Genomic DNA, 26,956 nt, shown 5'->3' with positions numbered 1-26,956 from the left:
TTTTCTTTTGGTCGAGCCATGGCCTTCCGGCAGTGGCGTTCCCGAGGCCTTTTGTTTTTTTTTATCTGTCCTTCGGTGTGGGACGAGGCAGGTGTACTCACTTTTTGTGCCGCCGTCGATGGCCGATCCCCTATTCTCGTTTCTTCTTCCTCGTCGTCAAGGTGTTGTGTCGGCTTCGACGCCATCTGTAACCGTTTTGCTTGTCAGTCTCTTAGGGTCTTCTTGGATCGAAACGCTTTGCAGGCCTCACAAGTATCCTCTCTGTGTTCGGGTGATAAACACAGGTTACAGACCCAATGCTGGTCTGTACTTGGTGTGACACGTCGGACAGAAACGGAAGGGGGTCCGGTCCATGAGTCTTCGACGACGGGTGTGGTCGGGCTGACCAGGCCTTGGTTAAGTGCGGAAGCCCCGAAGCGGTCTTGTTGTCGGTGACGATGTGTTGATACTAAACCGGTCCCGAACGCAAACAATACCAACGGATTTCGATGATTTTTTAAGGATTCCCGATTCGAATTACGGAGCGAAGAGGAACACGTCCGAACCCGATGGCAGAAAGAAAACAATCTAAGATGGAGTCGACGCCCATGTGCAATGGAGCCGAAAGGGAGGAGTCACTCGGTCCCGTGACTCGAAAAGACTTCTTCGAAGAAAACAACTTGTAACACTCCGAGCCCAACACTAGATGGCAGGAACAGTGCACAGCATGTGTATCTTCAGCTACACATGCCATTGAACACACACACATATACACACACATATATATATATATGGAAAATGTCACTTACCCAGTGTACATCTGTTCGTGGCATTAGTCGCTGCAGATTCACATGCTGTGCACATCCCGCCATCTGGTGTTCGACATGGGCGTCGACTCCATCTTAGATTGTTTTCCCCCGCAGAGGGTGAGGTAGGAGTTGTATATGCTAGTAATAGTGCCCATGCAATGGAGTGAATATGTATGTACATAATGTAGTTTAAAGTAATATATATATTTACAAATATACAGATGTTCAAGATCAACTTCTAAACGGCTACAGGCTTCCGGTGAGGCGGGTGGGCGCATGTGAATCTGCAACAACTAATGCCACGAACAGATGTACACTGGGTAAGTGACATTTTCCGTTCGGTGGCAGGTGTAGCTGCAGATACACATGCTGTGCATAGACTAGTAAGCAGTTATCTCCCCAAAAGCGGTGGTTCAGCCTGTAGGAGTTGAAGTTGTCTGAAACAATGTTCGTAGTACTGCTTGGCCTACTGTGGCTTGCTGTGTTGTTAGCACATCTACACAGTTGTGTTTGGTAAATGTATGAGGCGCAGACCATGTAGCTGCCTTACATATTTCTGTCATTGGAATATTTCCTAGAAAGGCCATGGTAGCACCTTTCTTTCTAGTTGAGTGTGCCTTTGGTGTAATAGGCAGTTCTCTTTTTGCTTTAAGATAACAGGTTTGAATGCACTTAACTATCCATCTAGCAATGCCTTGCTTAAAAATTGGATTTCCTGTATGAGGTTTTTGGAAAGCAATAAATAATTGCTTTGTTTTGCGAATTAGTTTTGTTCTGTTAATGTAGTACATTAACGCTCTTTTGATGTCTAATGTATGTAGTGCTCTTTCAGCTATGGAGTCTGGCTGTGGGAAGAACACTGGTAATTCTACTGTTTGATTTAAGTGGAACGGTGATATGACTTTTGGTAAAAATTTAGGATTTGTTCGTAGAACTACTTTATGCTTGTGTATCTGAATAAATGGTTCTTGTATGGTAAATGCTTGAATCTCACTTACTCTTCTTAAAGATGTGATGGCAATTAAAAATGCAACTTTCCATGTTAAGTATTGCATTTCACAAGAGTGCATGGGCTCAAAAGGTGGACCCATGAGTCGTGTTAAGACAATGTTGAGGTTCCATGAAGGAACTAGTGGTGTTCTTGGTGGAATAATTCTCTTTAGACCTTCCATAAATGCTTTTATGACTGGTATTCCAAATAGAGAGGTTGAGTGCGTAATTTGCAGGTAAGCTGAAATTGCTGTAAGATGTATTTTAATGGAAGAAAAAGCTAGCTTTGATTTTTGCAAATGTAGTAAGGATCCTACGATGTCTTTGGCAGATGCGTGTAAGGGTTGAATTTGATTATTATGGCAGTAATAAACAAATCTTTTCCACTTATTTGCATAGCAATGTCTAGTGGTAGGTTTCCTAGCTTGTTTTATGACCTCCATACATTCCTGTGTAAGGTCTAAATGTCCGAACTCTAGGACTTCAGGAGCCAGATTGCTAGATTCAGCGATGCTGGATTTGGGTGCCTGATCTGTTGTTTGTGTTGCGTTAACAGATCTGGTATGTTTGGTAGTTTGACATGAGGCACTACTGAGAGGTCTAGTAGTGTTGTGTACGAAGGTTGCCTTGCCCATGTTGGTGCTATTAGTATAAGTTTGAGTTTGTTTTGACTCAGCTTGTTTACTAGATATGGAAGGAGTGGGAGAGGGGGAAAAGCGTAAGCAAATATCCCTGACCAACTCATCCATAACGCATTGCCCTGAGACTGATCTTGTGGGTATCTGGATGCGAAGTTTTGGCATTTTGCGTTTTCCTTTGTTGCAAATAGATCTATTTGTGGTGTTCCTCAAAACTCTGGAAGTAAGTATTCAGTATTTGGGGGTGAATCTCCCATTCGTGGATCTGTTGGTGATCCCAAGAAAGATTGTCTGCTAGCTGGTTCTGAATTCCTGGAATAAATTGTGCTATTAGGCGAATGCGGTTGTGAATTGCCCAATGCCATATTTTCTGTGCCAGGAGACACAACTGTGTTGAGTGTGTGCCTCCCTGTTTGTTTAGGTAATACATCGTTGTCATGTTGTCTGTTTTGACAAGAATGTGTTTGTAGCTTATTATGGGTTGAAATGCTTTCAGCGCTAGAAATACTGCCAATAGTTCTAAGTGATTTATGTGAAACTGTTTTTGGTGAGTGTCCCATTGTCCTTGGATGTTGTATTGATTGAGGTGTGCTCCCCACCCTATCATGGAGGCATCTGTTGTTATTACATATTGTGGCACTGGGTCTTGGAACGGCCGCCCTTGGTTTAAATTTATACTGTTCCACCATTGAAGCGAGGTGTATGTTTGGCGGTCTACCAACACCAGATCTAGAATTTGACCCTGTGCCTGTGACCACTGTGATGCTAGGCACTGTTGTAAGGGCCGCATGTGCAACCTTGCGTTTGGGACAATGGCTATGCATGAGGACATCATGCCTAAGAGTTTCATCACCATTTTGACTTGTATTTTTTGATTTGGATACATGGCCTGTATTACATTGTGAAATGTCTGAACTCTTTGTGGACTTGGAGTGGCAATCCCTTTTGCTGTGTTGATTGTCGCCCCTAAGTATTGCTGTGTTTGAAACAGCAGAAGGTGTGACTTTGTGTAGTTGATTGTGAAACCTAGTTTGTGGAGGGTTTCTATGACATACTCTGTGTGTTGTGAACACTTTTCTAGCGTGTTGGTTTTGATTAACCAATCGTCTAGGTACGGGAACACATGTATTTGCTGCCTTCTGATATGTGCAGCTACGACTGCTAGGCACTTTGTAAAAACTCTTGGCGCAGTTGTTATTCCGAATGGCAACACCTTGAATTGGTAATGTATCCCTTGGAATACAAACCTTAAGTACTTTCTGTGTGAAGGATGTATCGGTATATGGAAATATGCATCCTTTAGGTCTAGTGTTGTCATGTAGTCTTGTTGTTTGAGTAGTGGGATTACGTCTTGTAATGTCACCATGTGAAAGTGATCTGATTTGATGTAGGTATTTAATGTTCGGAGATCTAATATAGGTCTCAGAGTCTTGTCTTTTTTGGGTATGAGAAAGTACAGAGAGTAAACTCCTGTTCCTTTCTGGTGTTCTGGTACTAATTCTATTGCTTCTTTTAGTAGTAATGCCTGAACTTCTAGTCCTAGAAGATTTATATGTTCTTTTGACATATTGTGTGTTTTCTGTGGTACGTTTGGAGGGAATTTGAGAAATTCTATGCAATAACCATGCTGGATAATTGCCAGTACCAAAGTGTCTGTTGTTATCTCCTCCCAATGTTTGTAAAATAGTCTTAGTCTCCCCCCCCCACAGGTGTTATGGGTTGGGGATGTGTGACTTGGAAGTCACTGTTTGTTTTGAGGGGTTTTGGGGCTTTGGAACTTCCCTCTATTTTTTTGGAATTGTGCCCCTCTATATTGCCCCCGAAAACTTCCCCGCTGGTATTGGCTTTGATAAGTGGGCCTTGCTTGTGAGGTTGTGGCCTCTGTAGGTTGACCTCGAAACCCTCCCCTAAATGGTGTCTTGCGAAATGTGCCTCTGCTTTGTGGGGAGTAGAGTGCGCCCATGGCTTTTGCGGTATCTGTATCGAGTTTTTCAATAGCAGTGTCGACTTCCGGCCCAAACAACTGCTGTTCATTAAAGGGCATATTCAGCACGGCTTGTTGTATTTCCGGCTTGAATCCGGACGTACGCAACCATGCTTGTCTCCTTATTGTTATTGCAGTAGTTACTGTCCTTGCAGCTGTATCTGCTGCGTCCATTGATGACCGTATCTGATTATTGGAGATACTTTGTCCTTCTTCTACCACTTGTTGTGCCCTTTTCTGGAACTCTTTGGGTAAGTGTTCTATGAAATGCTGCATTTTGTCCCAATGAGCTCTATCGTATCTTGCCAAAAGTGCTTGTGAATTGGCAATACGCCATTGGTTTGCTGCTTGTGCTGCAACTCTTTTACCCGCAGCATCGAATTTGTGACTCTCCTTGTCTGGAGGTGGTGCATCTCCTGAGGTATGAGAGTTTGCTCTCTTGCGAGCTGCCCCAACAACCACAGAATCTGGTGTTAATTGCTGCGTAATATAAACGGGGTCTGTTGGTGGTGGCTTGTACTTTTTTTCCACCCTTGGAGTTATGGCTCTGCCTTTAACAGGATCCTGAAATATTTGTTTTGAATGTTTTAGCATTCCCAGGAGCATAGGTAAGCTTTGGTATTGGCTGTGAGTGGAGGAGAGTGTATTAAATAAAAAGTCATCCTCAATTGGTTCTGAATGCAAGGTGATGTTATGAAACGCAGCTGCCCTTGAGACCACCTGCTTGTAGGATGTACTGTCTTCAGGTGGCAACGGCCTTGTAGGGTAACAGTCTGGGCTGTTATCTGATACAGGAGCATCATAAAGGTCCCATGCATCAGGATCATCTTGACTCATTGCAGTATGAGTCGGGGATTGCATCAGTGGTGGAGTGGCTACCGGTGATGTGTGCATTGATGGTGGTGGAGTTGTTTGTCTTGCCACCTTTGCCTGTGGCTGCTTGTCCTTTTCTTGAAAGGCAAGTCTTCTTTTCATCTTAATTGGGGGAAGAGTGCTTATCTTCCCTGTGTCTTTTTGAATGTGGAGCCTTCTTTGAGTGTAGTCTGGCTCAACAGATTGAAGTTCCTCTCCGAACTTATGTCCTTGCATCTGGGAGGACAATCCCTGTTCCTCTGTGTAGGAACCTGTTCTCGGTTCCGAGGCTGGATGTTTCGGAATCGAAATCTTTTCGGTCGCCTTTTTGGGCTCCGAGGCAACCTTCTTTATTTTCGGCGTCGTGGTGTCTCGGTGCCGAACCATTTTGGTGCCACTGTCTCGGTGCAGAATCTGTTTGGAGCCGCTGTCTCGGGCCCGAGATAGCTGTGTGGCGGTATCTCGACCGGAGTCGGATGACTTCGCCACATGCATGCCCTTTTTCGGTGCCGATGATCGGTCACCTAATTTTCGGGTTAAGCCATGGCCTGTTGGCGGTGGCGTCCCCTGGGCGTTTGTTGTCTTCTCGTGAGTTTTATGTTTCGACGTCTTACTCACGGTTTTCGGAGTTTCTTCGGGATCGAGCTCGTCCGAGTCCGATTCATGGATGGAGAAGCTTTCTTCTTCCTCTTCGAAACGCCCTTGTCCTGTCGGCGCCGACGCCATCTGCAGTCTTCTTGCTCTTCGGTCTCTTAATGTCTTCCTCGACCGAAACGCTCGACAGGCTTCACAGGTATCCTCCTTGTGCTCTGGAGACAGACACAATTTACAGACCAGATGCTGATCTGTATATGGATTCTTGTTATGACATTTTGGGCAGAAGCGGAATGGGGTCCGTTCCATCAGCCTTGAAGAAACACGTGGCCGGGCCGACCAGGCCCCGACGGGGGGATCGAAAAAACCCCGAAGGGCCACCGGAGCTCTTCAAAAGTCGGTGTCGATCTGTTATAACTAACCCGATACCGAACGCAAACAATACCGACGATTTTTCTGAGATTCTAACTAACTTTCCGACCCGAAACACAGAGCGAAAAGGAACACGTCCGAACCCGATTGCGGAAAAAAAACAATCTAAGATGGAGTCGACGCCCATGCGCAATGGAGCCAAAATGGGAGGAGTCCCTGGATCTCGTGACTCGAAAAGACTTCTTCTAAGAAAAACAACTTGTAACACTCCGAGCCCAACACCAGATGGCGGGATGTGCACAGCATGTGTATCTGCAGCTACACATGCCACCGAACATATATATATATATATATATACATATATACACACACACACATACACACACACACATACATACATATTTGTACTTGTAGGAGGCTGGCCTGGTGTGTGGTAGGTACCTATGGCACTTGCACCTTATAACAGGTGCAGGTATCCCTTATTAGTGTAGTGTAGTCAGTGTCTAGAAGCCTGGGTCTCTAGAAGTAGCTGTGGATGAGCAGCCAAGGCTTATCTAGGAAACATGTAAAGTGCATGCAATACCATTGTGGTTACACACAGTACCTACACGCATGAAACAAAACATTCAGTGTTACAAAAATAAAGGTACTTTATTTTGGTGATACAAATATCAAAAATACCATAGAGGGTATACTCCCTTAGGAGGTAAGTAATGCACAAATTATAACACTAGTATGCAGAAACAGGCATTACAACAGTTAGAAAGCAGTTCAATTTGTGAAAATCACAAAAGAGAGAAATAGCCCTAGGGTAGGCACAAACCAAATACAAAAAAAAATGGAATGCGAAAGTAGGTCCCCCACCGAGGTAAATAGAGTGTGTAGAGGGGAGCTGGGAGTACTAGGAAAGCCCAAAGGTAGGTACCACAACCCACCCCAGCGACCAGGAAAGCAGGAGTAAATCACTATAAATTCCCCGGAACACCCACATGCAAGAAAAGAAGAAGAATGCAAAACCCAGAAAAGACTGCAAGACACCAACAGTGGATTCCTGCACAAGAGGGCCTGTGGAAGAAGGGGACCAAGTCCAAGAAGCACGGCAGAGTCTAGGAAGGGCAGGAGCCCCTACCCACCATACTGAAGGTGCAAGAGGTGAGTCGATGATGAAGAAGGAAAGTCAGCACTGCACCCAAGACGAAGTTGAGTTTCTGGAGGATGCAGGTGATGTCCCACGCCGGAAGGAGGATTGCACTCTGGTTTGCGTCTTCGGATTCCGCCAACAAGCCTTGGCACATGCAAAGTTTCCAGTTAGCGGAAAGTGGAGCTGCCGGAGACCAGGAAGGACCAGGTGAACTCTACCCAGGAGGGAAGCCAGAGGGGGCCCTCAGCAACACAGAGAGCCCACAGAACCCCAGGCACACCCACAGGATTCGTACAGGACAAGGACACGAAAGTCGAGGAAGAGGCCACTTCAGTCCACCACCAGTGATGCAGGATTCACGCAGCTCAGCAGGAGAGGGAAGCCACGCAGCTGGTCGTCAAAGTTGGTGCCTGCAGAAGCAGGGGAGTAACTCCTTCACCCTAAGGGAGATTCCTTCTTCCTTCTGATGCAGGTTGAAGACGGGCCGTCCTCAGAGGATGCCCGACCGGGAAAATGTTGCAGGTGCTAGAAGGAGCCATGGATACAATGTTGCAGGAGGCGTCTTGCTTCTTTGTTGCAGCTGGTCGGGTCCTGGAGCGTCCAGATGCAGTTTTTTTTTCGGTCAGAAGTCAAAGTGGAGGGTGCAGAGGATTCCTGCAATCCAAAATATGAGGAACCATCCAAGAGAGAGACCCTAAATAGCCCTGACAGGGGGATTGGTCACCTAGCTAGGTGACCAACTATCAGGAGGGTGCTCTGACGCCACCGGCGGGCACTGGCCACTCAGATGCTCCCAGAGTTCCCTGTCAACCTTGAATCCAAGATGGTAAAACCCAGGGACTCTCTGAAGGAGCTCTAAGAACCACCCCTGGGGTGGTGGTGGACATGGGAGAGGCCACTCCCCTTTCCTTTGTCCAGTTGCGCGCCAGAGTAGGGACTGGGTTTCCCTGAACCGTGTAGACTAGTTTATGCACAGAGGGCACCAAATGTGCTCTTCAAAGCATTGCCAGTGGCTTGGGGAGGCTACCCCTCCTAAGCCTGTAACACCTATTTCCAAAGGGAGAGGGTGTAAAACCCCTCTCCCTAAAGAAATCCTTTGTTCTGTCTTCCTGGGCTTGAGCTTATCAAGCAACAGGAGGGCAGAAACCTGTCTGGGAGGTGGCAGCAGTTTGGGCTGCCTGGAAACCATCAGAAGGCTGTAATGGCAATACTGGGGGTCCTCTAAGGAGCCCCCAGAGTGCATGGAGTCATACAACCAATGCTTGAAACGCATTGGGGTAGGATTCCAACATGTTTGATACCAAACATGCCTATGTTCGGAGTTACTATTATGTAGCTGGGCATAGGTAATGACCTATGTCCAGTCCATGCATAAAATAGCGTCCCCGCACTCACAAAGTCTGGGAAAATAGGCCTGGAGTTCACGGGGGCACCTCTGCTAGTGCAGGGGTGCCCTCACACAGAGGTACTTTGCACCCTGCCCTTTGAGCTATAAGGCCTGGAATAGGGGTGACTTATAAGTGACCTAGTGCAGTGAAAAGTAGCAGTCAAAGGGTGCTTGCACCTTTTCACGCAGGCTGCAATGGCAGTCCTGCAGAACCCTTTGCTTCGGCTGCCTATGGGTGGAAAATATATGTTGCAGCCCATAGGGATCCCTTACAACCCCAATGCCCTGGGTACCTAGGTACCATATACTAGGGACTTATAATGGGGCACCAGTGTGCCAACTGTTGGATGAAAAGCAGTTCCATCAACCAAGTTTAAAGGAGAGAGCATAATCACTGGGGTTCTGGGGAGCAGGATCCCAGTAAACACAGTGAAACACACTGACAAACAGGCCAAAAGTGGGGGTAACCAATCTAGAAAGTGGCTACTTTTCTACAGTACTTGCAGCTCCTACCTCATAGGGAAGCTTGCATGATCCTGATGTGCGAGAGGGAAGCCCCAACTAGTTAGCCAATGGTTCATCAGTCACTGTGCTCTTATTGGTCTGTGGTGGAGTTCTATTTGATGTCTCAGGAGAAGCTTTCTATCAAAATGAAGCTGAAGATTATCTGTCAAAGGTGAAATGGTGTGATATGGTCTCTTTCAAGCTTTCAAATCAATTTCTCCTCTAGTTTCTTAAGCCTCATCTGTATTTCATTTGTGTTATCCCCCATTCTTGCTTGCAGAAGTGGTCCAAAAGTCAACATTGCCCTAAGAAGACTTGGTTTATACAGTTTGCTATACAAAATACAGTCACACACTCGCAAACAATTAAACACTTTGTTCCTTTTGAATTTTTGGCTTTCCGGGTGTGAACTTTTGTAAACGTAGTTTTAATAGCTATTTCTCAAGCTTTTCAAGGTTTCCGTTTGTACGTTGCTCCTATGCGACAGATCATGCCCACGCTATAGGAAATCATCATATAAGTAATTTGGCAAATTGAATAGGTTGTACATAACAGCAGAGTACTTCATACTTTCTAAGCTTCAGTAAGTGTCCATCTCTCCCAGTTGCGCCCTAAATGCAACCAGCGGCATCCACATATCGATAAAATAACTTTTTGCAGGAGGTGACAGTTACAGATCATTCTCATTCTGATTTAAGTTTTGCGTCTGTGGTTTGTCACTCTGCAAACAAAACAATCTGTCCTTTTTTATCGGCTTCTCATCTTTTTTCTATAATGTTACCTTAACTTGTTTGTGGTTAAAATATTAAATTAAAGACGTGGAAGTGAATACTGCACCATACGCTATCTTGTTCAACAACAGTAAAAAGAAGAAACAATAAATTTCTTGAGACGTTTGGCACTTAAGCAGCTGCCCAAAATGTACACCATACACTAGCTCTTATTATAAGTGCTAGTACTGAACCAAGACTTTTGCCAAAAGTCATTATAAGTGTATAAGTCTGCAAATCCCACAGGTGGTAATCAGGAGCCCCAAGACACCAGACCCTGTTTCACTGGGTTTGGATGCACACTTAAAGAAACTGTTGCAGAGACACAGTCTGATCCCTGCTGGACCCCTTCCCGACTCTCACAGGACAAGCATACAAACAATTTAGCCAGTGACACACAGGCCTTCCCCACAAATCACCTTTTAAATGTTGCTGCCTCCTGAGAAAGGTCCTCTCAGGTTGGGCCCAATGGGCCATCATCCTCCTTGGTAACGCAAACTGCACCATCTCAGAGAAGCGCCCATAGCTCCTCAAAAAAAAAAAAAAAAGTACCCTAAGTTGGGAGTCCTGGCCACCTGGGAGGGAGGCCCCATTGTTCAAGGGGGGTTATTGGGGAACCATTAATACAGAAACAGGGTAAATTCGTCCAGACCTTCAACTCCCTCAAGGAGGCACAGGCTTCCATGAAGCACATCTTTACACCTCGGATTTTCACCAGGACTAGCCGAGATAGGGGGTGCTCGGCCAGCTGCGCTCACCACCCAGCCTCCACCAAAGGATGAGAACAAGGCTGTACTAGGTCTCCTCAAAGTTCAGAAACCTTCCCCCCATTCAGGGGTACCCTCGCCACTATGGTGCGAGAGGAGGGTGATGTGGAGGTTTCAGCCAAGGAAACAATTCAAGTGAGAGCCCATTCCTTTCCTCAGCAGTGTCTAGGGGTAGACTTGGGAATTTATTCCACAACTGGCATGCACTCACATCTAATGCCTGGGTCCGTCAAACTGTGAGAGAGTTCTATATAGAGTTTTAAGTCTCACCTTACAAAGGGGGAACCCCGACTCCCCTGCTCTTTTCTCCCGCGGCTATAGTGGACGCAGAGGTATCGGACTTGTTGCCCAAAAGGGCAATAGTGAGAACATCCGCTACATCCTGGGGAATTTTTAAGCAATCTCTTCTTCGTAGAGAAGAGGGATAGGACCAGTCTCCAGTCATCACTGTGAAGGAGTTCAACGAAGGGTTGGTTTACCAACATTTCAAGATAGAGGGCATCCACCTGCTCCAGGATCTTCTCCTTCCTAACGATTGGATGGCACGCCTGGATCTCAAACACGCTTACCTCACAGTCCCGGTGTTCCCTCCTCACAGCCACTTTCTCCAGTTTCAGTCGGGGAGACCTTTGATTTCACCTCCCTACCTTTCTGTCTGTCTTCTGGGCCTTGGTGCTTCTCCAAAGTGATGCATCCTGTGGTAGAGTTCCTCAGAGCTCGAGGTGTATGCCTCATTATCTACCTGGACGTCATCCTCCTAATGGACCAGTGTCTACAAAGACTCTCAAGGGAGCTACAAATGACGGTATCGCTCCTGGAGTCCCTCGGATTCACTATAAACCAACAAAAGTTTTCCCTCTCCCCCTCTCAGTCACTAGTGTTCTTGAGTTTCGTAGTGGACTCAGTTCGGGCCACTCTCAGCTATCCCTCCCAGAAGATGTCCAAGATCAGGCACAAACTGCGTCATCTAGCAATGTGTCCCTCCACCTCCATATGCCAAGTAGCAAGCGTAGCGGGACTCCTGTAATCCTTGATCAAGGACATCTTCCCGGGCCCCTTTTATTTTTGGGCCCGCCAACAATTAAAGGCTCTCTTACCTCAGGAAAGGACTGACATACTCTCAAATGGCTCTGCTGTCCTAGGACACCCGAGAGGCAATTCATATGGAGGCCTGTAATGGTCGAGTGATCTTCAGCTCCCTCCCGGACCTGGTCATAGAGGTAACACCAGTGGCACGGGCTGGGGAGCGAGATGTGTGTGGGGATTTCTCCACTGGTAGAAGATGGTCTGCACAAGAAAAATCTATGCATATCAATTGCCTCAAACTCCTTGCGGCCCCCTTCGCAGTTTGTTGCTGGACCAAGCAGGGAGTGCAGTGTTTGTGTCCTCCTCAAAATGGACAATGTAGTGGCAATCTGTTACATAAATCACCTTGGAGGATCTCAGCCCAAGAGCCTGGGAAAACTAGCCTACAACTTTTGGGACTACTGCCTGCAGAATCACGTCTCCGTAACGGTAGAACATCTTTCGGGGACAGTCAACCAGGTAGCCAGTTTGCACTCTCGTCATCTCAAAGACGCGAGCCTCTGGAGTATACATCCATCAGTTTTTCAAGTCCTACGCAAGCTGTGGGGCCCGTCTTTAGTGGAACTCTTCTCGTAAAGTCTGGACCACCAAATACTGAAATATTTCAGTTGGCGCCCAGATCCAGAGGCAGCAGCCACAGACGCATTTCTCCAAGACTGGCAACAGGAACAGGGAAATGTATTTCCCTCGTTCGTGATGATCATACACCTCTCAGCCCAGGTTAGGCATCAAATGGCGAACGTAGTCTTGGTAACCCCAACATGGACTTCTCAAGCTTGGTAGCCAGTTCTTTTGGAACTTTCTTGGGACTCTCCAATCCCAAGCCAGTTCTTCTGGAACTTTCTTGGGATTCTCCAATCCCTCTACCCGTTACCAGATCTCCTTTGAGATCCAGATGATAATCTCCATCCCCTGGTGCTGGAGGGGTCCCTGTCTCTCATGCCATGGAGGATTACAGGACCCGCTGGAAAATCCAAGGCCTTTCGAGACAGGCTTCTTCCCTCCTCTCCAAAGTTTGAGCAGAAGAAACATTGTCAATCGGCATATGTTTGATGGATGGGCTGGTGTCATACAGGACATCTAGATCCCACGGGGGGACAGATTGTCCATATCCTGATTTTCTTAGCCTCTCTGGCTTCGAAGGGCCTAGCCTATAGACCAACCAATACCTTCAGGTCGGTAATCTCGGCCGACAATTCAGAGGTGGAAGACCACCCAGTAGGCGAACACATGTTGGTGTGCAAGCTCTTGAGAGGTAGTCGCCTTTCTTACCCTTCGGATCTCAGATATTCAGTTCTGTGGGATGTTAACAATGTCCTCAATTTATTCCTGTCCAGGCCATCAAAAAAGTACCTATCTGGGAAGAAAATCTCAACTAAACTAGCCACCCTCCTTTGTCTCATTTCTTGCAGATGCGTCTCAGACGTCAGATCACTGGACAACTGGTAGAGTATTTACCCCAAAAAGGGTCTCTTTCAATATTTCACGATGTACGAAATTTAACACTTGTGCGATTAAGTACCCTTCTTTTTCACATTCCCCAAAACTTTGCATGGTGAGATGTATAAAGGCTTATGAGGCCATGACTGTGGGCTTTCGTCCCCATGGAGAACAGCAACTGCTGAAAGCACTGAGCAAATGATTCAGAGCGGCCTCTTCGCCTACAACTGCTAGATGGGTCCTTTGAAGTTGAACACAGAAGCAGGCAGTGGGACAAGCTAAGCATATTTAATTAGTGTTGGGTGGGGGGTCTGAATGCCACCCAGACCCTACAGCCCCTTTTCCTTTAAGTTGTTTCCTTCTCTCTTACCTTTCGTAAGTCTCCACCCTCACAGTACTCCATCGCCAGCAGTGGCAGATCATTGGGGGCAAGTTTCTGCATTCCTTCTGGAACATCACGGGCTGCCACCACATTTGGGTGATTCAACCTGAGAAACAAAAAGCAGAGATGTTTTGATGCTGTATGACATCCTGGTGAGTCCATACTGTCCCCTGACGATCAACATGCAGCCCACAATTAACAGAAAACCTAACTCCTCACCCACTGCATCCAATTAAAATGATATATATTTTTTTCCTTCTACTACCTATTCTAGATGGTCAAATTACAGGTACCTGTTACAAAGACTATTAATGCCTTAGGGGATTTCAGCATTGCGTCTTTCTGGGGTTGGTCTGCTTCCTAGGTTTGGTGGCAGGAAAACCTAGAAGACACAGAATGAGGCGGCAGAAGGGGAATTTGGAGCCCTGGGTAATCTAATAGGTCTGAGATCTATCTCTAGGGTATAAACATTATCACAATAACTTCTAATTAACGTGGAACTGAACACCCACAAGCAGAAAATACAGGGACAAAATGCTATACCTAACAAGTCTCTACAAGTATTACAACACACAAGGCATACGACAGCAGAATGGAGTGAAATATATACTTTTCAGATATTTAGAAATGGCTGGAAGGATGGATGGAAAGTCAAAGAAATTTATTTGTGTGTTATAACTGTCTTGGAAAAGCAGCCTTTGAACTCTTACAGGGTAGAAACTGATTGTTCCTTGCCAAAGCAGGATAAAGAACAGGGTGATAGGCAATTTAAGACGCTCGGTTCTTAATTGAAAAACTCAGTAGAGTTCTACGGTCTACATAGGTTACCAACTGAGAAAAACAATTGGTCCAGAAAGCATCTCAAAGACAGCTTCCAACAAAAAACAAAAAAGAACAACATTACTTACTGGTAAATCCTGTTTTTTTTTAAGAGCCAATGCCCCTCTCTGTAACACCTCCACCTGTGGAGTGATGGTCAAATCAGTCCACTTATATTTAAAAAAAAAAAAAAACCAACAACAACACACCACGGAGAACTCGGACTTCCAGCCACCAGCAGTGCTCCTCCCCTTTCGGTGTCCTTTTACTGCAATGCTGCTGCTCCCTAGATACCAGCCTTTTTACACCAGGCGTGCGTCATAAAGTGGCATTTCAACATCCATCAACTCTATGGGCGATACTAAGTTTTCCACGATTACAGGGGATTCGGCAAGGCTATGCTCCGATTCCTATACACTGTTTGCTTTCCTTTGCAGATATTCGGCTAATACGTAAAAAATATTTCCGAAATAAGTTCATTGTGCTGACAAGCTACTTATCTGATGGTGAAACATAGCAGTGAAAGTTCACATAAAAAGCCAAGTCTGAGATTTCTGAACCTTTGTTGGAATGCCATACTGAATCAACCATTTCTGCGCGCTACAACAATATATTGACTTGGTTGCTCGTCTTGCTGTATTCTCGATAACAAACTGTAAAGCTACAGCAAAGCCTCGATGTAGCAGGTGTAAATTATTGCCGGAGAAATAAATGTACCTCAAAACTCCAGCGTCAACGTCGAAAAGAATACTTAAACACAAGAAAACAACTGGTAAACGGGAATACATGTAAGTGATAGTGATAATAGACAAAGCGCTAACTAAAGGAGGACCACTAGATTTCTCCAAGTAATCTACTGAAGAACGGGTACATACGTTCTTTGAGTAAATACGGCCCACAGGCATTTTTGTTAAGAAATGAGTAACACACAAAACTGACTGTTTTTGTACAGATTACTTTGCAGATCAAAGCGTGCAACTCCGTGTTCCCATTCCCAGGCAGACAGATTGCCTAGACAGAAATCGTGACTGAAGCTGCAAACACCGCAGTTAAAGTGATGGGAGAGTACCAATGTTGTATAGTCAGTGCTTTAAATGGGGCGGTACTGTCCGGTACTGAGTACCGGCACTTTTTTATTTTGTGAGGGAGAGTACGGGCACAACTCAAGAAAAACGTAATACTTTTAATTGGAGAGTAGCGGCACTTCTGGGAAACAAGCAGGTACTCTGGCACAGGGCACCTGCACTTTAATTTTTCAATTTCAAGCACTGTATAGTGTTTTATATTCCATGGAATCTGGTATCACCTTTCCTACTGTGAAACACTAAGTACATGGGATGCAACTACTATATAATACCTCTTGGGGAGCAACTGTCAAGCAGCGGAAAAAACTGGAACAAGATGTCCATTAGAGCAAAGAGAGTACAAGGTGATTTTTTTTTCCGGAATATTTTTATTAGGTTTTAAAAGAGAAATAAAGCCATGGCAAGTAGTACATCACACAACCTGCAACGTTTCAGCTTTAACCTGTAATGTTTCAGCTTAAGTACAAGGTGATGTTAAGAGCACTTATTGTTTTACGAGAACGGACTGATCATGGTAGAGTAAAATATTACATCTCAAGCCCTGATTAAATCAATACTCACTAGAATACTGCTTCACTGACATGAAGTATAGGTTTTCTGCAACTTTCACAAGCCAAACCACTTGCTTATTCAAAGCACACCATATATATATATATATATATATATATATATTTATATATATATATATATATATATATATATATATATATATAGAGAGAGAGAGAGCGAGAGAGAGAGCGCACGCGAGAGAGAGAGAGAGAGAGAGAGAAAGCGACCGCAAGAGAGTTTTTTTTTTATTCACAGTAAAGTTTTAAAAAAAGAACAGGCAGTACTGCGGACACAACTATCTCGGACATTACTACTTGCCCTGAGCATTTACCCTTTCCCGTTAAGGAGTGGATAGGCAACAAAGAGAGTGTTTATATAAATGAATTATATACTCATGTACCTACAGCCGTGAGTGAGCATTTGGTAGAATTCTCTACTCTCCACTACGTTTAAGGCAATAGGATTATGCCAAGTCACCAACTTCAATTTACCCCGCAAATAGTTTTTGAGGGCTTCACAATGTTAAAATGAAACAAAGAAAACAAATGCAGGAAAGCACAGTCAGATTCTGTCCACCCAATTGCAGGGCAGACTATGGGCCTGATTTGATCTTGGTGGAACGGGTTACTCTGTCACAAACGTAATGGATATCCCCACCGCCGTATAACGATTCAATTATACCCTATGGAAAAAAATAATATGGCAGAGGAATATCCGCCACGTTTGTGAGAGTAACCCGTCTGCCAAGATCCAAATGGGGCCTTTTATCTAAATTCACAAATCGACTAAAACATTAACAGAAATAAAGTAATACATTTTTAAATCTCTCTTAAATCTAAGGTTTTTGCAATAGGAGCCTCGAGCCCATGAACTATCTGACAGCTAAACCACAGCTATACCCATTAAAATATTAAGTGGGGTTAATGTTGAAATCACGAGCAAGAAAGAAAAAAAAAAAAAAGAAGGAAAACAGCTTTGTCGCCTAAAGATCAGTAAAAAAAAAAAAAGAAAGGAAAACGTATCTTTTGGACACAACTGACAAAATCCCTTGAATAAAATGGAAATGTACACAGTGTCGAGCAGGAGTAACTGCTCTACTCTTTAGGACTACATAAATATTTCCATGAGAACTCTTAAGATTTTTCCATCATCTCCCAAAGGAAATGCATTGTTCTGCCTTCAGGGGATTGAGCTGCTCTGTTTCCAGGAGTACAGAAACCTGTCTGTGAGGTGGGAGCAGCTGGTGCTGCACATTAAACCTCACAGAGCTGGTTTGGCAGTACTGGTGGTCCATGGTGGAGCCCCCAGGGTGCATTGCGTTGGCCCCCCCCACTAACTGATTTGGAATGGGGGGGGGACAATTCCATGAACTTAGACACCCTCACAAGGCCATATTCGTAGTTACTATTGTGAAGCTACATATATGTATTGACATATATGTAGTGCACACGTGTAATGGTATCCCCGCACTCACGAAGTCCGGGGAATTGGCCGTGGACAACATGGAGGCACCTTTGCTAGTGCAAGGGTGCACTCACACACACAGTAACTTTGCACCTAGCCTTCAGTAAATGAAGGTTAGACATATATAGTGTGACTTATAAGTTACTTAAGTGTTGTGAAAATGGCTGAGAAATAGTGAGGGCACTATTTCACACAGGCTGCAGTGGCAGTCCTGAAGAAAGGTTTGGCTGAACTCCTTATGGGTGGAAAAAGAAATGCTGCAGCCTATAAGGATCTCCTGGAACCCCAATGCCCTGGGTACATAGGTACCATATACTAGGGACTTATAAGGGGGGTCCAGTGTACCAATTAGAATTGGAATATGGAGTCACTAAAGTATAGTGACAAATTTGGTAAGTAGAGAGAGCATAAGCACTGGAGTTCTGGTTAGCAAAACTTCAGTGACAAAGTTAAGCATAAATACAACACACATAGGCCACAGACTATGAGCACTGGGGGCTAACAGGATCCCAGTGAGACAGTAAAAAACACTGATAAACAGGCCAAAAAAGGGGTTAACCATGCTACAAAGAGGCTACTTTCTCACATAACCCCCACCTCCCCCAAACGAAGGACAATAAGGCTAACTTTGGCCAGTTGAGACTTTATTGTCTAAGTGGTGATAAGTGGAGAGCAGATCTGCAATAGACTGATTACTCCCTTTTTCATCCACTATACGGTTATTTCCCTGTGGGGATGTAAACCACCCTGTTTGGAGATTTTTACCTAGAAAACAGTGCAAGTGTAAATTCCCAGAGTCTCTATTTGTAAGTTTTAAAGTTGGGCAGTGGGATTGGTCCACTGAGCCTATGTCAAGACAGAGTTGCGGTCCTCAGGAAGAAAATGCTAGACAAGGATGCTATCTCAGTAAAGCCACAGCTGGGCAAAAGGTTTGTCCATATGGCTGAAAGAGAGGACAGGGTTGCTGCTTCTCTTGGGTTGGAGCAGGGCTTCTGTCCTATAAGCTCCACATTAGAACAGGGTGGCTGTAGTAAGTGTTCAGAGGTAGTGCAGGGCTGCTGCACTAGAGTTTCTCTGGGAGGGCTGGAGGGTTGCTCCAAATTTACTAAAACAGTGGAATTTTGCACATCTGGTTTAGTGGTTCCACAGAGAGGTAATTTTACCTCTGGGAGTCCAGCTGTTTTAGCTGTGGGCTCTTTTGGTACAGGTTCCACCCAAGGAGAGGTTTCTCCCACCACAGGAATGGTATCCTTAGTGGTAGGGTGGGGAAGGGATACTTTGATACCCTTTTTACCTGTTGGTGGAAAGGGATCCTGAGATTTCAGGCTTTCTTCTCTCCTTTGCTTTTTCATTTCGCCTGAAATGAGAGGAAGCAATTTCTCATGGATACCAAGCATGGATGCATGGGTCCCAAACTCTACCTCAGCCCAACCTGAGGCCTCGAGGTATTTACCTAAGAGACAGTCTACAGGTAAGCTAGGTGATACCAGCACCTGCTTAGGGCAAGTAACTCCACCCCAACTATGCGGCAAGCAACAAACAATGGATTCCTGGACCTGAAGACGTGTGGGGAGAGGAGACCAAGGCTATAAGTCTAACAAGAGTCCAGGAAGGACAGGAGCCCCTGCCAACCTACAAGATGGTGCAAAAGTGGATTCTCAGGTAAGAAGAACAGTACAGAAGTGCACCACAGAAGATGGCTGCGGGTTCCTGATTGGTGCAGGTGATGTCCGACATCGAGTTGTTGGATGCAGGCTGTTTGCGTCGTTGGATTCCGCCAACAAGCCTAGGTTCAAGCAAGTACGCGGTTTGCGTCAAAAAGGAGCTGTCTGGACCCCAGAGGGAGCTGGGGTTCTCAACTCGGACTGAGTAGACAGAGGGGGCTCTCAGCACTTCAGAGAGCCTTCAGAAGACCAGGCAGCACCCATGGGAGTCCCAGAACACAGGGACAAAGAAGATGCAAAGAGTGGTCGTTGCAGCACTACAAAGGAAGATCCCAAGCAGCCGGAGAACAACTCAGTGAGTTGTGTGTCGCAGGACGGAGTGCTGAGGACCTGGGCTACACTGTTAACAAAGGATTCTTGGAAGAGTGCCCAGAAGCCCAAGGAGCTGGAGAAGACGGGGTGCACAGGCGTACTGTCGCAGCACGGAGAGGCAAGCTCATACCTCCACCAAATTTGGACAGCTGGACCTTGGGACAGTCTGGGTCTCGTCGGTCCACTACCTGTGTTCCAGGGAGCACGCTCATCATGAAAGGAGTCCCAGAGTACCGGTCGTCGTCGCAGAAGGGTGCCTGCAGAAGCAGGGAAGTGACTGTCACTCCACAGGAGATTCCTTTGGTTCTTCTGGTGCAGGATGAAGACGGGCAGTCCTAAGAGCATGCACGCCTTGGAAACTGTTGCAAATGCTGGCTGGAGCTGAAGTTTCAGGTTACAGGAGTTGTCCTGGATACTTTGTTGCAGTTACAGCGGTTTCTGGCGCAGTCTGTGGTTGATCCGACGGTCAGAAGCTGAAGCAGAGGATAGAGGATTCCTGGAGGAGTCTTGCAAGCTGAATCTAAAGAAACACCCAGAGGAGAGACCATAAATAGCCCTGAGAGGGGGATTGGCTACCTACCCAGGTATGCACCTATCAGGAGGGGTATCTGACTTCACCTGCTGGCACTGGCCACTAAGAGGCCTCCAGAGTGTCCCCACACCTTGGAATCCAAGATGGCTAACGCCAGGGACACACTGGAGGAGCTTTGGGCACCACCCGTGGGGTGGTGATGGACAGGGAAGTGGTCACTCACCTTTCCTTTGTCCAGTTTCGCGCCTGAGCAGGGACTGGGGGTCCCTGAACTGGTGTAGACTGGCTTATGCAAGGAGGGCACCATCTGTGCCCTTCCAAGCATTTCCAGAGGCTCTGGGAGGATACCACTCCAAAGCCTGCAACACCTATTTCCAAAGTGAGAGAGTTTACCACCCTCCTCCCAAAGTAAATGCATTGTTCTGCCTTCCTGGGATTAAGCTGCTCAGTTCCCATGAGGGCAGAGACCTGTCTGTGAGGTGGCAGCAGCTGGGGCTGCAGTGGAAACCTCAGAGAGCTTGTTTGGCAGTGCCGGGAGTCCATGGTGGAGTCCCCAGGGTGCATGGGATTGCCCCCCAATACCAGATTTGGAATGGGGGGACAATTACACAATCTTAGACACCTCACATGGCCATTTTCTGAGTTCCCATTGTGAAGTTACATATATGTATTGACATATGTAGTGCACGCGTGTAATGATATCCCTGCACTCACGAAGTCCTTGGGATTGGCCCTAGACGTGGGGGCACCTTTGCTAGTCAAGGGTGCCCTCACACACAGTAACTTTGCACCTAGCCTTCAGTAAAAGAAGGTTAGACATATAGGTGACTTATAAGTTACTTAAGTTCAGTGAAAAAGGCTGTGAAATAGTGTGGGCACTATTTCACTCAGGCTGCAGTGGCAGTCCAGAAGAAAGGTTTGTCTGATCTCCTTATAGGTGGCAAAAGAAATGCTACAGCCCATAAGGATCTCCTGGAACCCCAATGCCCTGGGTACCTAGGTACCATATACTATGGACTTATAAGGGGTTTCAGTGTGCCAATTAGAATTGGAAAATGGAGTCACTAAAGTATAGTGACAGATTTGGTAAGCAGAGAACATAAGCTCTGTTTAGCAGAACTTCAGTGACACAGTTAAGCATACTGACAACTCACATAGGCCACAATGTATGAAGCACTGGGGTCCTGGCGAGCAGGATCCCAGTGAGACAGTAAAACCACACTGACAAACACTCACAAACAGGCCAAAAATGGGGGTAACCATGCTATAAAGAGGCTACTTTCTCACACACACATTTGTAAACTTTACAGTATAAGGAAATGTACTATGTTTGCATTTAGGAGAGAAAATGATGACTCAAATGTACATTAGCACTTGAACCAGTTTCTCAACGCGTTTTTTCAACCCCCTGAAGAGATTCCTTTTGCTACATCCTATCAATAATGGCTGTGTCCTCTTCTTGACCCAGAAAAAAAACACATTTACTCCTACTCTTACCAGAAGAGAATGTTAAGTGTATGCAGGATGAGAAACACACTGCAAGATTCTGTTGATTACCCATGCATTTTCAAGTTTGTGGGTATTATCCAACTTTTAGAAACCCACCAAGGAATGCCTACACCAGCCCCTGCTCAGATTTGTTGTGACCTTAAGCATACCGCTGCAATGTCTGAGGTGAAAAATTGTGGGGTAAAAATGTACCATTCCTGATTCTGTGAACAGGGAATGCAATGTTGCCCTTGCAAGTAATGATTTTTCAGCACCAAAGTTGAAAGATGCTTTAAGAATCAAACTCACTGTTTACTCCGCTATTAAATAGCAAGGTTAGCTTGACCAGCTAGACAGAGAGTTAACATCCCTCTAGTCGTCATGTAATCAAACGCTGGACCCTCACCAACCCCGGCCGCTCGTGTTTACCGTATGCAGGATCCTACAAGCATATCCTGTCGGCAGCTCGAGTATTACACCGGTTACTCAAAGAGTGATTGAAATGTTTAATAATGGGCAAGGTCAGGGAGGGGATAATGAACTTGCCACACATTTCTAGACAAACAGTGGCATTGCCATGGATACATGGTTCACAGTGTCAGATCACTGTCGTCAAACCAGCCATAAGCGTGCTCGAACGATAACACCCCACTTCTCTAGAACGATGTCCTTGAATGTTATGAGGTGCTCCTATGTGAGCGTCTAGCGCCTATGACGTCATTCACGACGCACACTCTCACCCTTGCGTAGCCTGTCCGGAATTAACAGGACTTCAAAGAATTCCCTTAATTTAACGAGGCATGCTGGAATCAATTACCATCTTTTTAACAACTATTGTGTTTTTGGACTTTACTGAAATGAGCAACTGAAAAACACGCACTCCGAATGGCTAAATAAACTCTTCAACCAAAACAGTGATTCGGCGTGCGTGAATGATACAATTAACGTTCTCAGCAAGTCAATCATGATAAAATGTAACCTAAAAGTACTAGACTTTGTTTATTTACACAAAATAAGAGCAGCATTCCATCAAATGTTCAAGCATATAGTTAAAGCAAAAGCGCACTCCCCTTTCATTACAAACGTCAGTAGGAACCAAAACCACACCCTTTCCCCGCCTTCTAATAATTACAAATTTAAATTCTCAATACTTTTTAAATAGTAAATTGCTCCTCTATTTAAAACTAATTCAGCTGATATCACACAAAAAGCGCTAAGCCGTTTAGTTGCTCATGTAATGTTCAAACCATTGGCCACTTTAGCCAGTCTTTCAGAAGGCTCAAGAGATATTTGGCATAAATGTTACCAACTGCATCAAATGTATTGTTTGTTTACACAGTGTAACTACTGCCCTTCATTCTAGGAGGGTGGTTCATTTTTGTAGGTCTCTGCCACACCATATGAAAGAAACCCACTACCTCGATCCTGCATCTGGGGCAAGTGGCTCTCACTTCTGGATATACGCTAGCTATGCGCATCAGGGAGAGGAAAGTATAAACCAAATAAGTGTTTGGACTTAAGAGCAGCTGTAAACTACCAGACCTACAAGGCATGTAGAATGCTTGCTCAAGGGACCCAAAGAAGTCCAAAATTAATCAATTGTGGTCACTTTCAGTGCCAAAAGTCACACTTGCCAGACAAGTACTCACAAGCTAACGAGAACATAACAAATAGTGGCACAGTAATCACCTCTGAAATAGGTAGCCTTGGCTGGAATATATTCGCTAAGTCTCTCATTGAAAAGAACGATATTTTTTGTTGAGCCCACATCAAAGTATTTCTCCCCTCTTTTCCCGTAATACAGCAGCGAGTCCTAGACCACAAATCTTGTTACTTGCGTTTAACATAGAATCACAAATGTTCTCAGCTATGAGTATTCAGGTCTCCTACCAGCAGCATAGAATAATCCGGATGCTCAAGGCGAATACCTTCTAGGTCTTTCACACCTGTCACTCCCAGTTTGTTAAAGTGCTCACCTAGCAAGATGGAAACATCACCCAGAATTATATCCATCAGACCCTCCCCAAACAAAATAAGTAATAAGGAAATCTCAACAGGTACTTCAAAGGTTACTTTAATACCCTGTATTCCCATTGTTTGCTCTGAAATACAAATGACACAGCTGTTTTGGAATGACAATTCCTTGATGGTACCACAGGAGTGCAGAATGCAATACAATTCAGTAAAAGAAATACAGTACCCCACTTGTAGGTGGCCTTAAAGTAAATGGACCAAGGCGTCTGTCACAACCAGCGTGGCCAAGGATGATTCTATCACTAGGTTGTGCCTGGTGGCTAATACATCTCTTGGCAAAAGGTATGGCATCATTGGCCTACACAGAACTTTCCATTCATTTTAAGACATGAAGGAAACTATTTGGAATCCCAATCCTTCAGAAAAGTATGAGGCAGTAAGTGATTAATACACACTAGGTTACCAATTTAGGGTTACAAAACAGATGGATGAGAAGAGCACAGCTAGGACCTAGTTCCATATCCACACTGGCCTGGTTCCGTGCAAGGTGATTATGCCACAATGTCTCAACCTGGAAGTAAGTTTGGGCATGTCTGATTGCTCAGGGTGTCATCATGAACACTAGAGGGTCTGTACGTCAACACTAGTTCAGAAGATCCAGTCACTTGCTTCGCTGCTAACTGTACTCGCAATTAGGGTGAGATGACAGATGCCTTTGGAAGCCTTCTTGGCAAGGGAGATGTGTTGGTCGTGAGGAAAGAACAAAAGGAAAAGGAAAAAACAATACAGTGATGCTGTACCTCATTTCAAGGTACAAGTGATGCTGAAGGAAATAGAAGGATGAAGATTTGATTGAAAGAGTGACCCGTTTACATGACCCAATTACCACTATGGTCATGGTGTCATTCTCTGATACCTCTCTAGATACATTTCCACCCTGCAGACAGTTTTTACGAACCCTCTGTAACAGGGGCAATTAAAGAAAGACCCAAGATAAGCACTTGGCCTAAGGTGTTTATTTCTAAGCAACGCATTACTACTGGATCAGGTGAACCACTCTGAAACTCAGATACTTTTTCCTGAGTTGTATTCATGGTTTGAGAGGTTATACGGAGAACCTTCCATCCACACATAAATCTGCCACATGTGCCATCAATTCAGGTTCATGGGCCCTCTACTGTACAGGTCAATGGCAGACATTGATGCAGTTAGGCACCTGATGATGAGGGGTGGGCGTCAGGTGGGGGAAGCACAAAACACTTACATGCCATTTCCTGTCTTTTCTGCCTGTGCCCTTTAATATGAGTAACCGAGATTGCAAACTTGCACTAAATCCTTTCCAATCACATACAGTGCTGTATGCAGCCAGCCTGAGCATGCCGCTTGGCCAGAGTCCTGAGGAGAGTGAAGGCCCTACTCTTCTGAGAAGGGACGCAGCTTGGTCAGCAAGATTTAGGGGGTGGGGAGGGAGTATAGCACTGGATTTTCCAAAAAGTATGTTAGCATATCATTTTAAGATACATTACGTGGCAAGCAGGGTGCATGAGGGAGGCTTGAGAGGCAGTGGAAAGAGAGAGGAACACAGATTGATAAGGGTAATAAGTAAGATACAACACAATATTTTGTAAAATAACCAATATCTTTGAAGACTTTGAAAACAGAGGTAGTGTGTGTGTTTTTGTCTGTATGTTAGAAACTCCTGGTGAACTCCAACATACACCTCACCATATGCAACTGAAAGCAGCTGTAACGAAGTACAGACCAGATAATACATTTATTTGGGAGATGTTAAACCCCAATCAACCCCCCCCCCCCCACCAACCCCACCCTGCCCCAGCTACACCCCTGCTTGCGAGGGCACACAGGGAAGGGTGTGTGGCATGCTGAGGAATCCAGATTAAGGGGGCGCCTCTTGACACCGCACAGCCAGCAGTTCTAAGGATGGGCAAGTGAGAGTTGAAGGGTACAAGGTTTGACACCCCCCCCCCCCCACCTCCCCTTACCTACCCTTTAGATGGCTCTAGAGTGGATGACTGGACTGAGACTACAGGTTTTGAACTGGAAGTTGCAGGGAGGGTCTGAGCTTGGATAGGAAGATTGTGATGTAGAGTGGTGGAACTAAGGTCGGCAATAGTGGAAGTCGTGGACTACTGTGGAAAATCAAATGTGGCATTAAACACATAGGTAAGAGGTTAAAATATGATTATATGATGACCAGCTGTAGAAAGTGAATAATTGGGAGTGGAGGGAATCAGATGACCTGGAGTATAAAAGAAGAGAGTAGTTTGCTTGGAGTGGGTTGGGGGACCAGCAGAGGGTTATTCTGATTGCAGGAGGTCACCTGTGAGACCTACTGTAGGAAAGTACCATCTTGCCTGGCATGTTACCCCCATTTTTCACTGTATATATGTTGTTTTAGTTGTATGTGTCACTGGGACCCTGTTCACCAGGGCCCCAGTGCTCATAAGTGTGCCTGAATGTGTTACCTGTGTAGTGACTAACTGTCTCACTGAGGCTCTGCTAATCAGAACCTCAGTGGTTATGCCCTCTCATTTCTTTCTAAATTGTCACTAACAGGCTAGTGACCAATTTTACCAATTTACATTGGCTTACTGGAACACCCTTATAATTCCCTAGTATATGGTACTGAGGTACCCAGGGTATTGGGGTTCCAGGAGATCCATATGGGCTGCAGCATTTCTTTTGCCACCCATAGGGAGCTCTGACAATTCTTACACAGGCCTGCCACTGCAGCCTGAGTGAAATAACGTCCACGTTATTTCACAGCCATTTTACACTGCACTTAAGTAACTTATAAGTCACCTATATGTCTAACCTTTACCTGGTAAAGGTTAGGTGCAAAGTTACTTAGTGTGAGGGCACCCTGGCACTAGCCAAGGTGCCCCCACATTGTTCAGAGCCAATTCCCTGAACTTTGTGAGTGCGGGGACACCATTACACGCGTGCACTACATATAGGTCACTACCTATATGTAGCTTCACAATGGTAACTCCGAATATGGCCATGTAACATGTCTATGATCATGGAATTGCCCACTCTATGCCATCCTGGCATAGTTGGCACAATCCCATGATCCCAGTGGTCTGTAGCACAGACCCTGGTACTGCCAAACTGCCCTTCCTGGGGTTTCACTGCAGCTGCTGCTGCTGCCAACCCCTCAGACAGGCATCTGCCCTCCTGGGGTCCAGCCAGGCCTGGCCCAGGATGGCAGAACAAAGGACTTCCTCTGAGAGAGGGTGTTACACCCTCTCCCTTTGGAAAATGGTGTGAAGGCAGGGGAGGAGTAGCCTCCC

The 26,956-nt window shown here is 45.5% G+C and overlaps 1 protein-coding gene across 2 annotated transcripts in view; it reads right to left on the bottom strand.

Moving 5' to 3' along the window:
• The window catches only part of IKBKB (inhibitor of nuclear factor kappa B kinase subunit beta), a 419,227-nt gene that overhangs the window by 318,685 nt on the left and 73,586 nt on the right, over positions 1 to 26,956 (bottom strand). For both annotated transcript variants that reach the window (XM_069214097.1, XM_069214096.1), the window contains exon 4: positions 13,684 to 13,801. In XM_069214097.1, coding sequence (XP_069070198.1) covers positions 13,684 to 13,801 — 118 coding nt within the window. The remainder of the gene's footprint in view (positions 1 to 13,683; positions 13,802 to 26,956) is intronic.

Source organism: Pleurodeles waltl, chromosome 11, assembly GCF_031143425.1.
Source record: "Pleurodeles waltl isolate 20211129_DDA chromosome 11, aPleWal1.hap1.20221129, whole genome shotgun sequence".
Lineage (NCBI taxonomy): Eukaryota > Metazoa > Chordata > Amphibia > Caudata > Salamandridae > Pleurodeles > Pleurodeles waltl.
Note: the sequence above shows the minus strand (reverse complement) of the source record. Positions and strands in the feature narration are given on the sequence as shown.